The 14,414-nt window shown below is 44.0% G+C and overlaps 1 protein-coding gene across 1 annotated transcript in view; it reads left to right on the forward strand.

The window, feature by feature from the left end:
* The first annotated feature begins 3,485 nt into the window (after positions 1 to 3,485).
* RIOK1 (RIO kinase 1) overlaps positions 3,486 to 14,414 on the forward strand; it is a 52,655-nt gene continuing 41,726 nt past the window's right edge. The window contains exons 1-3 of the mRNA XM_068236856.1: positions 3,486 to 3,741; positions 9,337 to 9,508; positions 13,295 to 13,385. Of these exons, the coding sequence (XP_068092957.1) occupies positions 3,710 to 3,741; positions 9,337 to 9,508; positions 13,295 to 13,385 (295 nt within the window). The 5' untranslated portion in view covers positions 3,486 to 3,709. The remainder of the gene's footprint in view (positions 3,742 to 9,336; positions 9,509 to 13,294; positions 13,386 to 14,414) is intronic.

Raw genomic sequence — 14,414 nt, forward strand, 5'->3', positions numbered from 1 at the left:
TCGAGCGGGCGGCAGTTGAGCGGCATGATCGGGCCAGCTGAATATTATCAGCTGGCCGGATCAGCTGGTCGATACACGGTACAGAAACGTACCGTGTATCCCCAGCATAAGGCTTTGTTCACATCGAAATCGCTAACGCCAGTGATTTTCGATTTTTTGCACTTTTTTCCCCCTCCTGCCGCTCCACTGTGCACTACGATTTTGTACAAAGCGCTTTTGTAAATGCTTTTGCAGAGCGATTCCGTTTTCTTACTTCCTGACGTGGAAGTGAACTTTTTCACCCGTAAATTAATAAATACAATGTATTTATTCATAAAAGCGCGAATGCAATCGCCGGATAATCGCCAGATAAAGCAATTTCTGAGCGTTTGGCGGTTTTCCTATACCTTCCATTGTAGCGAAATTGCCACGAAAATGGTACATGCAACGATTTGCTGAGCGGAAAGTGGATGAAACGCGCTGATATGAACTATCCCATAAGGATTCATTGCACTAGCGATTTCAGGACGTTTTTAAAAATTGCCGGCGCTCAAAAAGAAAAAACGCAAAACGCCCTAGGTGTGAACAAGCCTAGGGCTGGTGCACACCTAAAAGCACTAGCATAATTGCAAAACCCTTATCGCTTTTAGAAGTGATTTTTCTAGTGATTCTAGGCATGTGCCTGGCGATTTTTTTTTTCTATTTAAACCTAGCAATTTTGGGAGCATTTTGATGTAGCGATTTTCTATTTTAAATATACTGCAAGTTATACTGTTGTGTTTAAAAACACTTGGAAAATCGCTGTGTTTTATTGCATTTCAGAGCGATTTTACACTTTCCTATACTTAAAGGACAACTGAAGTGAGAGGGATGTGGATGCCGCCATATGTATTTCCTTTTAAGCAATACCAGTTGTCTGGCAGCCCTTCTGATCTATTTGGTTGCAGTAGTGTCTGAATAACACCAGAAACAAGCATGCTGTTTATCTTGTCAGGTCTGACAATAAAATCAGAAACACCAGATCTGCTGTTCAGGGTCTATGTCTAAAAGTAATAGAGGCAGAGAATCAGCAGGATAGCCAGGCAACTGGTATTGCTTAACATTGAGGCTGAACCGCCTCAGAAATCAGCAGAATTGCTGTAGGATCCGCTTTTGCGTTTGGGAAAAAAAATCACATCACTCTGGTATAATCAATCCCATTTAAATACATTAGCCAAGCGCTAAAAGCTAAAAATATTATAATATACCGATAAATAAAATATTTACTATAGCTAAACCTATGTTCACACTGAACCCTCCCACACTACGAACCCTCCCTCACTACGAACCCTCCCTACTCTCAGAAGCCATTTCCTGATAGGAAAGTGTTTTATAGTTGGAATTTCTTATCAGTGAGGGTCACACTGTAGTCACTTCCTGTCTGAATCAAGTCAGCCACTTACATACCTGATCTTTAACTCTTTCAGACAAAGAAAAAAAGGAACATAGCATAGTTATTTGTGTGCTAGGCACTGTAAATACCCATGTCTATGTCATCATGTCACCTTGGGTATCCTTTAAGGGATTTTCCCATTCCCTGTTTGATAAGGTTTTTTGCCCCATAGGGTCCCAGAACTAGAAGTTCACCAGGCTGTGAAAAAAATTATTCTGAATTGGCCTAGTGCTCGTTCTGTGTGTGCCCAGTAAAAATAAAGCATTTGTGCACATCCTCTTTCTTTGGTGCACAAGCAACTTACACTTCCCTTTACTGGGCATGCAGGGTTGGAAAATCGCACATGCCCAGTTCAAAAGCGATTGTGCAAAGCCATGGGCGCTTCCTTGAGAGGATTCAAGTGACAGACTAGTGGAATACTAAAAAGGTCAGCAACAGGAGTGACCCTGAAGACAATGAGCAAGGAACAGATTCAGAGGAAGTTATTTAATCCATCGTGCACTTAATTTGAAATGTATATTTCCCTATAAGTGTATTTTAATTCTGGTACCTGAGGAAACCAGCTGGTTAATTCTGGTATCTGGGGACCACATAGCTAACTAATAACTATAGACCTGCCTGCAGGTAAAACACAGACCGCATATGTGACAGTTTATTGATTTGCTGTCTCCCATTGCCTGTTGGACTGAGACCTTTCAGTTTGCCTGAGCACCTTTTCAACCGATAAACTGGGAGGCTGGAGAGCCTGTGGTCAGTGGAGTAGGGATCACCATAGTGGCTCCTATGGAGCCCATAGCCTAGGAGGTTTGGTCTCACTGCCCAGTGATAAGGGTGTCCATGGTGGTGGATTACCTCTCTCCCCCATTCTCCTACTTTGCATGAGGGTCACATTTGTCTACCTATACGGAGGGAAGCTACATATACTGGGGGGCTACCTTACATATGGGTGGTGACACTACTTCTGGCTACCTATACTGGGGGACTGGGGCTACCTAACACTGGTGGGTACCTCTGGATACATATACTTGGGAAACCCACATAAAACTAGTGGGTAACTGGCATAAGAGGAAGGGGGAGAACTCTGGCCACCTTGGGGGTTGCACTTCTGGGGGTGTTGGGTCAAACAACATTTTTACTACTTCCCTGGTTAAGTTTAAAGCAGATCCGAGATGAAAAACTAATTGTAACAAGTAACTTGTCTACATATCTTAGCTGCAAACAGCCTCAACAGTTTATGATTATTTATTCCTGTGATACAAGGAGAGAGCGACCATGTTCTGTTTATCACATTACACACAGGCAAGCTGATATGTATCTCCAGCCCTCAGCCTGTGAAAACTTCACTCCCCTCTCCTCCTCCCCTCTGCCTCTGAAATCTCTGGTTAGTAACCTTCTCCTCCTCAGACTGAGCTCCAATAAGCCCTTGCTACTAATGCTCAAAGTGCCAAGGCAATGAAGGCACTCTGGAGAAGCTGTTTAGTTCATAACGAATTAGAGTACAAAACAAAAAAATTATGCAATGAGTAAAAGTTTATCTGGATCCACTTTGATCATATAATTTATCTATGAGATTGATGTAGCAGCAGCAGCCGCCAGCGATACAATTCCAAAAGTTTTGCAGGAATGATAACATTTTTGAGAAGGTAGATTGTAAACATCATACATGTTTAACCAACTGAAACCAGAGTGATATGTAGGCTGACATTTTTATTTCCTTTTAAGCAATACAAGTTGCCTGGCTGCCCTGCTGACCCTCTGTCTCTAATACTTTCAGCCATTGACCCTGAACAAGCATGCAGCAGATCAGGTGTTTCTGACATTGTCAGATCTGACAAGATTAGCTGCATGCCTGTTTCTGGTATTATTCAGACACTTGTACAGCCAAATAGATCAGCAGGGCTGCCATGCAATGTGTATTGTTTAAAAGGAAATACATATGGCAGCCTCCATATTCTTCTCGCTTCAGTTCCCCTTTAATGTATGTACACAGGCATTTTGCCAAACATAACGCTAAAATCAGGGGCGTAGCAATAGGGGTTGCAGAGGTTGCGACCGCATCGGGGCCCTTGGGTCAGAGGGGCCCTGAAGGGCCCTCCCTCAACTACAGTATTAGCTCTCTGTTGGTCCTGTGCTCATAATTAGCTACGCCACTGGCTAAAATACACTTCAAAGCACTTTGGACGTGAACAGACAAACGGCGACAAACACTGGATAGGCATCAACTTTTATGCAGACAGGAAGCATGAGGGAAGTTCCTCAGGCCACGTGTTCTCTTCTCACTCAGTGTAGAGCACCAAGATGGCGGCAGATCCACAGCAGCTTGAGGACAGGTGAGCAGAGACCCCTCTGGATAGCGCGGACCTGTCTGTGTGACTACTCGAGATCCCCCTACACTTGGGACTGGAATGTGATATTCCGCTACACTCGGACCGGTGTAACCGGTCCGCCTGTATCACGGCTTCTCTCCACAGTCTGTAGAACGTCTAGTGGCGGTGGTCCGATGCATCGGACGCTGCACGATGGCATGCTTCTCTATGCTGCTGAAGGGTAGACTGGCTGGTGAGCTGCTGGCATTGTAGCGGCAGCAGCCAGCCGAGAGCAGATGGAGTCTTGTGGGTGGGCTGATGATAACCCGGGGACTCCATAATAAATAGAGGCGGTGACAGTCTGAGTGCTGCTGTGCTGGCTCAGTACCTGTCTCTGCAATCACTATTTTCCATCACTTTCACTACTACCGCTACTTCAGTACCTGTCTATTGCCATGTCACTATGTGCAATAAGAAACTCCCATCACTACCTGTTGTCACTATGTCAGAATCTGAAACCACTACATTCTCACTAGGTTCCTAAATGCTTATCACTTTGTCTCTTGTTGCTACTACCATCTACACTGGTTCTGTAATTTTGTCACTACTAATCTGTTACCCCTTTTCTGTTGTGACCCCGCAGCCTGAATCGCTAAGTTGCATTGCACAGCTATAGGGATTTGACTGCGTGCTGCATTAACTTGCAGCATGCCATCCGGATTCGCACCACAGTGGGATCTGGATGGCAAGTCACTAGGGAGATTGGCAGCGTTTTCCTGTGCAGCTCACATTTGGGGGTATGCTGTAGATTCTGGGGTAGAGAAAATAGACCCTCAGTTTCCTCTCACTGTCAGTGGGGAAATTTGGGAAGTGGGCAGTCCTCGCAGGTGCATATTTTGTTCAAAGGGAACTGAAGTAAGAGGTATACGGAGGCTGCCATATTGATTTCCTTTTAATCAATAACAGTTGCCTGGCAGCCCTGCTGGTCTATTTATCTGCAGTAGTATCTGAATAACACCAGAAACAAGCATGCAGCTAGTCTTGTCAGATCTGACTTTAAAGTCAAACACCTGATCTGCTGCATGCTTGTTCAGGGGCTATGGCTAATAGTATTAGAGGCAGAGGATCAGCAGGGCTGCCAGGCAACTGGTATTGCTTAAAAGGAAATAAACATGGCAGCCTCCATATACCTCTCTTCAGTTGTCCTTTCAGTGTAGCAGGAAGTGGACCTCATCCTCCAGGGCCCCCTGCTCACACTGTCTGCATAGTCTTTCCTCCCTAGGTTTCCATGTCTGTCTGTGCCCGCATGTCTCTATTTTCAGGCTGTGGGTGGTCACTTTCTAGCTCTATTCCCAGGTTCAAATTTTGGCTGATAAACTATTTGCATGGAGTTTGTTTGATCTCCTGTTTGTGTGGGTTTCCCCCATCCTATGCTTGTTGTGCTGTGTTAGCCATAAGTAAAAGCAAGAATTTTTGAATCGTAATGATACCATTAATTGGTTAACTTAGAAGAAAAGGGGTTATTTTTGAGCTAATAAGCCTTCAGATTTGACAGCATACAGTAATCGAGTCTTAAGAAGGCTTATTAGCCAAAAGCTTACTCATTTTTCTTCTAAAGGTAGCCAATACGGTACATTCTTGTTATGCATTGGCCTAAGACTATATTAGGGTAATTAAACTATGGTAAGGAATACATTTGAACTCTTTTGGTAACAATGACATAACGAATGAATGAAGTAAAAAGCAATGTTGCTATTTTTGCAAATGATACAAAGTTGTGCGGAATTATCAACACACAGTAACCTAGTAACAAATTGCAGAAGGATCTGGAAAGGATGACTATTGGCAAGAAATTGGCAGATGAGATTTTGTGTTGAAAAATGTAAAGTCATGCATCTTGGTAGTACTAATGGTCTAGCACTCCGGTTTATAAACAAAACAGGATACAAATGGGGACATCAAACTTTGAGAGGGACTAGGGTGTGTACACACCTGTGACTGACGCTGCCCATCACGGATCGGGACTCAATCCTCTTGGGCGACATCGCTGGGCCAGGCTGTACAGACACAAATCTGTATAGCTGACGATGCATTCTGTTGCTATGCGGGAGGGATGACAGAGCGACTAATACCTGACATCACCTGACAAGTTGATCTGCCTGGCTTATGGATTGCGGGACTGCTGTCGGGGGCTACAGTACAAGCTCCTGATTATCACCTGATGAATGCATTTAAAGGGAATAAAAACTTGGAATGTTCGCATAATACTGCCCTTGTTTAGCGCTCCCTTAAAGAGTAACTGTCAGGCAAAAACATGTAATTTTGATCTATGTTCCCCTGTGTTAAACAGTGTGGAAGGAAGCCAAATATCAATACTGAAGTTAAAAAACTCTCTTTCTTTGTGGGCTGAATAGCAGCCTTCCTTATCTCCAGGCTGTTTAGGAAGCCGCATCAGACTGTAAAAGCCGCAGTCAGCCTGCAAAGCAGTATGGGAAGGTCTTACTTCCTCTCTACTGCCCTTCCTGCACCACCCCTTCATTTCCCTATCCAGCCCTGCTGCAGCCTCATTGGCTGGTCCCTCTCTCCTTCCCTCCCCATCCAGACACCCTGAGTGACCCCCCCCCCCCCCCCGCGAGTGATACCTGAGATGAACTTCGTCTTAGGTTTAATACATACCTGGGGATTCCTCCAGCCCCCTTGAGGCTGCTCGGTCCCTTGCTGTCTCCCTGGGCCACACCTGTCCCCCGCTGGATAGCTATGGTCGGGTGCGTCCTGCGCAGTAACTACTGCACAGGTGCAGAATGCTCCAGGCAACAGGAGCGCACGTTGCTGGGCTGTTCATGTGCGATTTGGCTAGAGTACTGGGCCGTCCAGCAGGGGACAGGAGTGGCCCAGAGAGATAAGGGATTAAGCAGGCTGAAGGAAACTCCAGGTAAGTTTAAAACCTGAGACGTAGTTCATCTCAGGTTTCCTTTAAGGCTGCATCTGTTATTTGGAATTCAGTTTTGGGCGCCACATTATAGGAGAGACATTGGAGCAGGTGCAGAGATAAGCCAAAAACTTTACCTATACGGCAGCAAATATCTGCAACACGGGATGCAAACTGGGGACCACTCACAGCAGGAAGGGAGTCAGTACAGGCACGTTGGAACAGACTGGCCGACATCAGCCTTACACACTCATGACAATCAGCTGAGTATGGAATTAAATGCGCCACTCTGTAGTTTCCATTGACCTGTATTGCATTTCTTAAACTTTAATTAAAAAGACAGAGCACACCTTTCCCCAAGAATTTGTAACCTCTTATTCTCAAAGCAGACTGGTATTCCCTAAGTAACTGGAACCTGAGTGTATGCCTCGGCCCCCTGAGCAGTAATATCTCACGTGGTTCAGAACATTAGAGGTACTTTACTAGGGACGGGGGCAATCTCCCCCATGATTAAGCTCCGGTGGGTGCACAACGCTTTAGAACAGGTGCTTTTGCCTATTGGTGTGAATAAATCTCTGAGTCCGCATTAAATAGTGTGGATACCCTTTCTACATTACATTGTTGAGGCAGATGGCCCAGGCTGCAAGTATCTGCCCATGCTTCTGGGGGAAGGTTGAGCAGCAACTTCTGTTTGAGGAATCTCCCCCCACCCTTGTCTAAATTTAGTGACCAAGTAAATCCTCAACTCGGTGTGTTCCTGAAAAAAATATTTTTTTTTTCCATGCCCCGTCGTGCTCACGTGGGTGTGGAAAATATTTTAATACAATGCTTATTACAAATGATTCAGGTTTTTGACTCTCCATTTAGTAATGTTTCAATTGAGCCTTACTAAGACACACCTTGCCAAATCTGAGGCCAAATGTACAAAAGGTGTTCTGTTAGACTAAGGGTTGGTACGCACAATGACGCGCTGTTTTGCTATGTGGGGAGGTGGAGGCACAACGGAGGAGCATGTGCGTGATGTCATATGGCATCGGGGGAGCAGCTTAGACAATGGATGTTAGGAAGGGGGTGAATTGATCCACCGGGCTGATTGCTTGCTGGTTGGGGCCTTCAGGGTTTACGAGCCACTGTTCACAAGCCTGATTATCGGCTGAAACGGTTGTTATTGGCTGACTTTAGTCAAGCAGGTGTATGAGCCTTAAAACGATGTGTGTGACTTTAACACCAAGCTGTACATATGGCAGAAAGTCAATTCTACCATCTTAAAGCGGATCCGAGATGAAAAACTAACTATAACAAGTAACTTGTCTACATATCTTATCTAAAGTTTAGATAGTTTACACAGCAAATCTAGCTACAAACAGCTTCAACGGTTTATGATTTTTTATTCCTGTGATACGAGAGAGCCATGTTCTGTTTGTGATCATTACACACAGACCAGCTGCTTTGCATCTCCAGCCCTCGGCCTTTGAAAACTTCACTCCCCTCTCCTCCTCCCTCCTACCCTCTGCCTCTGAAATCTCTGGCTAGTAACACAACCTCTTCCTCCTGCCCAGACTGAGCTCCCATAAGCCCTTGCTACATGGGTCTGAGTGCCAAGGCACTGGAGAAGCTGTGGGCAAGGCTTGTTTAGTTTATAGGGATTTTGAGTATTAAAACAAAGCAAAAAAATTATTGGGCTTGAGGAACGCCCTATAAACAATATGATAGGAACACAATTATGCAATGAGTAAAAGTTTCTCGGATCCTCTTTAAAGAACCACTATTGTGAAATCGTAAAATTTCAAATACATGTAAATATACAAATAAGAAGTATGTTTCTTCCAGTGAGAAATGAGCCATAAATTACTTTTCTCCTATGTTGCTGTTACAGTAGGTAGAAAAAAATCTGACAGAACAGACAGGTTTTGGACTAGCCCATCCCCTCATGGGGAATTCTCAGGGTTTTGTGTATTTTCAAAAGCACTTAGTGAATGGCAGTTGCTCCGTCCAACTGCCAAAAAAAGTGTGCAGCAAGCAGGGAAGTTGGTTAGCTTTTTTGTATATATCCTTTTCAGGGAATGTCTTTTATAAATAATTCTTGCTGAGATGAACTACCGGTAGTCCAAAACCTATCAGTTCTGTCAGATTTCTACTACCTACTGGAAGTGACAGCAACATGTGATAAAAGTAATTTATGGCTCATTTTGCTCTGGAAGAAATATACTTCTAAAATTTAAAATGTGTAAACATATAAAAAGAATTGTTCATGATACTGGTCCTATAAGAACATCAGACATTCAAGGTGGTAGCAGCATTTGGGTTATCAGCAGGCACTGGGATATTTGTCATGATGGAAGGTAAAAGAATAGAGAAAAATGACATTCTTCAGGAAAGCCTCCTACCCTTTGCTAGAAAGTCTTCAGTGGGAAGAAGGTTCAAGTACCTTGTCAGACTCAAGGCTGTAATGAAAGCAAAAGGTGGTTCCACAAAGTAAAATGGGGGTGATCCTTTATCCATCTTAGGAATTTATTTTTTTCACTTTCTGAATTGTGTTATTTCATCTTGGGTAGGTATAAAAGAATTTATTAATTATAGCTGGAACTGTTTGTTTTTTACACTGCGCTGCAAAGCAATGGCATTTAACTATTTGAGGTGAATGGTTTCTTTACTCACTGTACAATATTCTCTGTTGTCTTGTGCTCTAGTGATGATGAATATGAAAAGTATCTAGAAAGGAAAGAGCAGCTTGCTGTCCAGCAAGACTTTGGTGAGGACAGCGAGGAAGAAGAGGATGAAGATGAAGATGATGGCTGGTACTGGGAAGATGGCACTACAAATATCAATAAACAGCTGTGTGGACGAGGCTGTAACCCTCAGGTACTGAAGGATGGGAAGTGAAGCAGTACTCTCAGAGCCCCAATGCTTGCCCATTCTCACCAAGGGTTCCTCACCTTTCAGGCACACCCTCTTAGTACACTACTTTGTACTTGCTATTCCACTGTACCGTTAGGAAAGTTAGAGCCCTGCAGTGTTTTACCAGCAAGCAGGGAAGATGTCTTGTGACTGTCAGATGTTGCAAGCTGCTGCAGATTACTTGATACTGGGGAACCATCAAGGACTGTACACGTAAAACTTATGTTGGCTGGCAGGGATCGGTAACTGATCCCTCGGGTGACATTTCAGGCAGACAGGTCCAGGGCTGTGGAGTTGGAGTCGAGGAGTCAGGGCAATTTTTGGGTACCTGGAGTCGGGAGAAAATGCACTGATTCCTGATGAATTTAAACTGTAATTAAAATAGAAAATATGATAAAATGGTTTATTTCTCAGATAAGTCATCATAGATAATTTATAAATACAGTAATAGCTGTGCTTAGTCCACAAAAATGAAATAAATAAATCAAAAAATAGTTGCTTGTGCTTCTTCAATACAGCAGTCCCCATATTTTTAAAGTCAGATATACATATTACACTAAATAACCTCTATGCTGTAAGAATAAAGCCTGATGTGTAGCTGTGTCACTAATAGAGATGGTCAATGAGATGGAAATAATTCTGCGTTGATGCTGGTTTATGCAAATGTATGCACTCCCTTTGCTCATGAAATCAAATAATTTTATATGCTGTTAAAATTTGGTTTCGTGACTACGAATTAAAGGGTACCTGAGACAGATGAAAATGTTTTATACATACCTGGTGCTTCCTCTGGCCTTCTTAAGGCTAATCCAGTTGCTGTCGTCCTCTGCCACCTGGATCTTCTGCTATTAATCCCAGTAATTCAGCCAGTCAGCGCAGTCTGGCCGCATGCCGCTCCCACAGCTAGGAGCATTCTGAACCTGTGCAATAGTGCTGCGCAGGTGTAGTACGCTCCCGGCGGCTGAGTGTGTGCATGCGCACTACGCCCGAGTGGCTCAAGTGCCTGGACCCATAGCAGAAGATCCAGGTGGCGGAAGAGAACAGCGTGGGATGGATTAGCCTGAAGGGGGCTGGAGGAAGCCCCATGTATGTATAAAACTTTAATTTCATCTGTCTCAGGTTTACTTTGTTACACAGTAGTACTATACTCTACATATGCACTCTCCACAGAGCTGCAGGGAATCCACTGAGAATGTTGTGCACATTGAATACAGAGGTGTTGTCTATCACCCATAAACCTGGTTCAGATTGTACATGAGGAATGTGTAATGGAGGAAGAATAGCTTCATTCTCCTGCAGAGTACCTGCACATCACTCTTACATGTACCCACAGTTATATTGCCAAGAGCCTGATCCATGTTCAGATTGTGCATGAAGAATATGTAATAGAGGAATAATCCCCTCATTCCCCTGCACAGTACCTGCACATCACTCTATGTACCCACAGTCACATTGCCTAGGGCCTGATAGCTGTTGTTTGTTCCTGTCTTCTACAAGTACGACTAGTTTTAGTCTATGACTAAAAGTATTTAGAGGCAGAAGATCAGCCGGCTAGCCAGGTAACTGGTATTGTTTAAAAGGGAATAAATATGGCAGCCTCCATCAGGGCTGTGGAGTCAGTACAAAAATCTTCCGACTCTTCAGTTTATGAAACCACTGACTCCAACTCCGGGTACCCAAAATGGCTCTGACTCCTCGATTCCGACTCCTTTATCTAATACCAGGGCTGTGGATTTTGTACTAAATCATCCGACTCCTCAGTTTGTGAAATCTCTCACTCTGGGTACCCAAAATTGCTCCAACTCAGACTCCACTGCTCTGGCCTCCATATCCCTCTCATTTCAGTTGTATTTTAAAATTCCTAAGTGTTGGCAGTTAAGAGATGCATTTCATATTACATACTTTCAATCAACAAAATTGTAATATGCAAATTAGAGGAGTCTGAGTCGGTGGAATCCTAATCTGAAGAGTCGGAGTCTGTGGATTTTTGTACAGACTCCACTGCCCTGGACAAGTCACTAGTGATGTTTCCAGTTGCTATGCATGGATGCAGAAAAACAAAGGAGTGGCCGGGTTGTGTCATCACACGGTAAGTGGGGGAGAACCATGCACTCGGCTGAGGCGACCTGCCAGGCAGCCAAGTGGGGGCGGGCGCTTGCTGTGCACACTCTGATTTCTCGTCGTTCTCAGACAAGTTTCATCTGGTGTGGACAGAGCTTTTATGAGGAATGCTAAAAAAGGTGGTAACCATGCAGCTATTCAATTTGCTGCAACTCCTAGTGGAAACTGGTTCTAAGGACAGAGCACAATTTGTTTATGAAGCACAAACAGACCAGTGAAATTAATAAATTCTGTTGGATGTGGTGTGGGAAGCAGATTGTCGCTGTTGCACCGAGCTGGAGACTGGACAATACTCCACCGTGCTAGTTGAAATCAGCGCATGGTTGGCACAGAGTAGTAGTACAGTTACAGGGCTGTGCTTACTTTAGTAACTTCTACCTCACTATAGGATCATTCTACAGCAGGGGTGTGTTATAAACTGTTCTTATCACCTTGCTTCGACACCAGTAACTTCTTACAGTTACGTCTCACAGACTATTGAGATCACTTGACTCTCCACACAGCAAGCAGGAGATAGACTTCCTCAGGCTTCTTCAAGGTTTACGTTATTTATTCAAGTAACAGAAATACAGATAGATACAGTTTATCATCTCCTGGCAAAGCAGACTTCCATGTTGCGTTACAGCGGCGTGAGTATCTTCCTACTGAAGATACCCAGGTCTTCTTGTATCTACTCTATGTTACATCTAGACTACCTATGTACAGCAGACATTATATCAGATTACAGAAAGGAAGAACATGCTTAGAGGTCCCAGTCGGCCTTGCGAGCTAGTGCGGAAGGAAGAAGCAGAATGCTCTCTCCATCGCTCACTCCGGGTTTAATACCGACTAGGAAAGAGTTAAATATGACATCATCTTCGCCACCCCCTAGATCAGATTATTGGTGGACCCACTCGTGGTGTCATCATACCCACCTACTTGATTAATAATCAATGAGGCATTTGACCTAAATGCAGGAATGTGGATGTTTAGTAAATATGGCCGATGTTTACTGTTCCTGTGGTGTACGTGGAGGTCAGAGTAGGCCGATGGCCTTCTTTTAGGAACATGTTCTCAGTATCTGTGTGTATCCTCTGCTACACGCAGACCCTGAGATGCCTCTGCCTGCATCACAAAACCTCTATTGATTTTAAAGGCATACACTGCGGACAAGCCTTTTACATAAAACTCAGGCCAAGTAACTGAGGCCTACTTAAATTATAACAGGGTCCCCAAATGTTTTGGGTCAAGTATTACTCCAGTCAAAAATCAAGTAATAGCACTGACTACAGTGTGTCCAGGCTGAAAGGTAATAGCCCATTTTTACCAATATTACTTGAATAAAATACTCCATGAGATAAAAAAAAATCCCTGTTTGAGGTGCTTCAGGAGGGGTTAAGAAATACATTTCAGAAGCAAAATTTGCATATAAACATAGCACGGTATTTGTGTACCACATCGCTCCTTAACCTGTTATGGCAATTCCAGCTTGATTAGTTTAGAATTGATCTTTATATTTTATGAAGCACTTTTTCTACAGTTATTTTTAGGCTCCAAAATAATGAACACTTGTAAGATTCTTGTAATAGGATTCAATAAACCAGGAAAGGCTATGATACAAGTAAACTGTTTTCCTTTCTCTTTGTTTAGACCAAGACACAAAATTTTCAGCACAATTCATCGAAAGCATATACAGTTACAGAAAAGGTCTTGCAGAAGTATGAAAACAAAATTAATCTAGGTAAGCAAAACCAGGATGCAAATGTTGAAATCTATATACTGAATAACTTTATTATCATTTTTAGTATTTATATAGCGCCGGCATCTTCTGCAGCACTGTACAGAGTATATTGTATTGTCACTTACCTCTCCCTCAGAGGGGCTCACAATCTAATCCCTGCCATAGTCATATGTCTGTATGTATCGTAGTCTAGGGCCAATTTTAGGGAGAAGCCAATTAACTTGTCTGGATGTTTTTGGGATGTGGGAGGAAATCTGAGTGCCCAGAGGAAACCCACTCAGACACAGGAAGAACATACAAACTCCGTGCAGATTCGAACCAGGGACCAAGTGCTGCAAGGCGAGAGTACTAACCACTATGCCACCATGCTGCCCAACTTTATTCCTAATCCCTTCAGATTTTAAATGATTCATCCCCCATATCATTTTCCACCTAGAGAGATTCTCTGCATAACTGATATGGGCCCAAGGAGGTTCTTAACCTCCTTGGCGGTAATCCCGAGCTAGGGTCGGCGTGGAAAACCGTAGCTCTCAGAGGTAATCCCGACCTCTGCTCGGGGTAGCCGCCGTAGGCGGTGAGCAGAGTATAGCGGGCGGTTTTACATACCTCCCGAGGGATCCCGACATTGGCCACCATTCTTCTTCCTCTCCTCCAGGCTCTGCTTCCTGCTGGTGCGCTTGCCGGCTGTCGTCATGACTGCAGCCGGCAATTTCACTTTAGAGTTGCCATGCCACCCGGAGAATGGAGGCACAACTACAGCGCTGAAGCCAGGGAGGAGAGTGATTGTAGAACTGCTGCAGATATCCCTGGCAGCATGATTTTTTTTCCCAGGTTTCAGGGTCTTAAAGCGTGCAAAAAAATTGCACAGCTTTTACACCCTAAAATCCGGAAAGAATTAGAACGCCAAGAGGGTTAAAGGACTCACAATGTGAAAAATGAAAGCAATCTTCACTTAACTGGGGCTTCTTCCAGCCCCTTGAAGACTTGTAGGTCCATCGCCGCAGCTCTGGTGCTCCCTGCTGTCCGCCA

Source organism: Hyperolius riggenbachi, chromosome 5, assembly GCF_040937935.1.
Source record: "Hyperolius riggenbachi isolate aHypRig1 chromosome 5, aHypRig1.pri, whole genome shotgun sequence".
In the NCBI taxonomy this organism is placed as follows: domain Eukaryota; kingdom Metazoa; phylum Chordata; class Amphibia; order Anura; family Hyperoliidae; genus Hyperolius; species Hyperolius riggenbachi.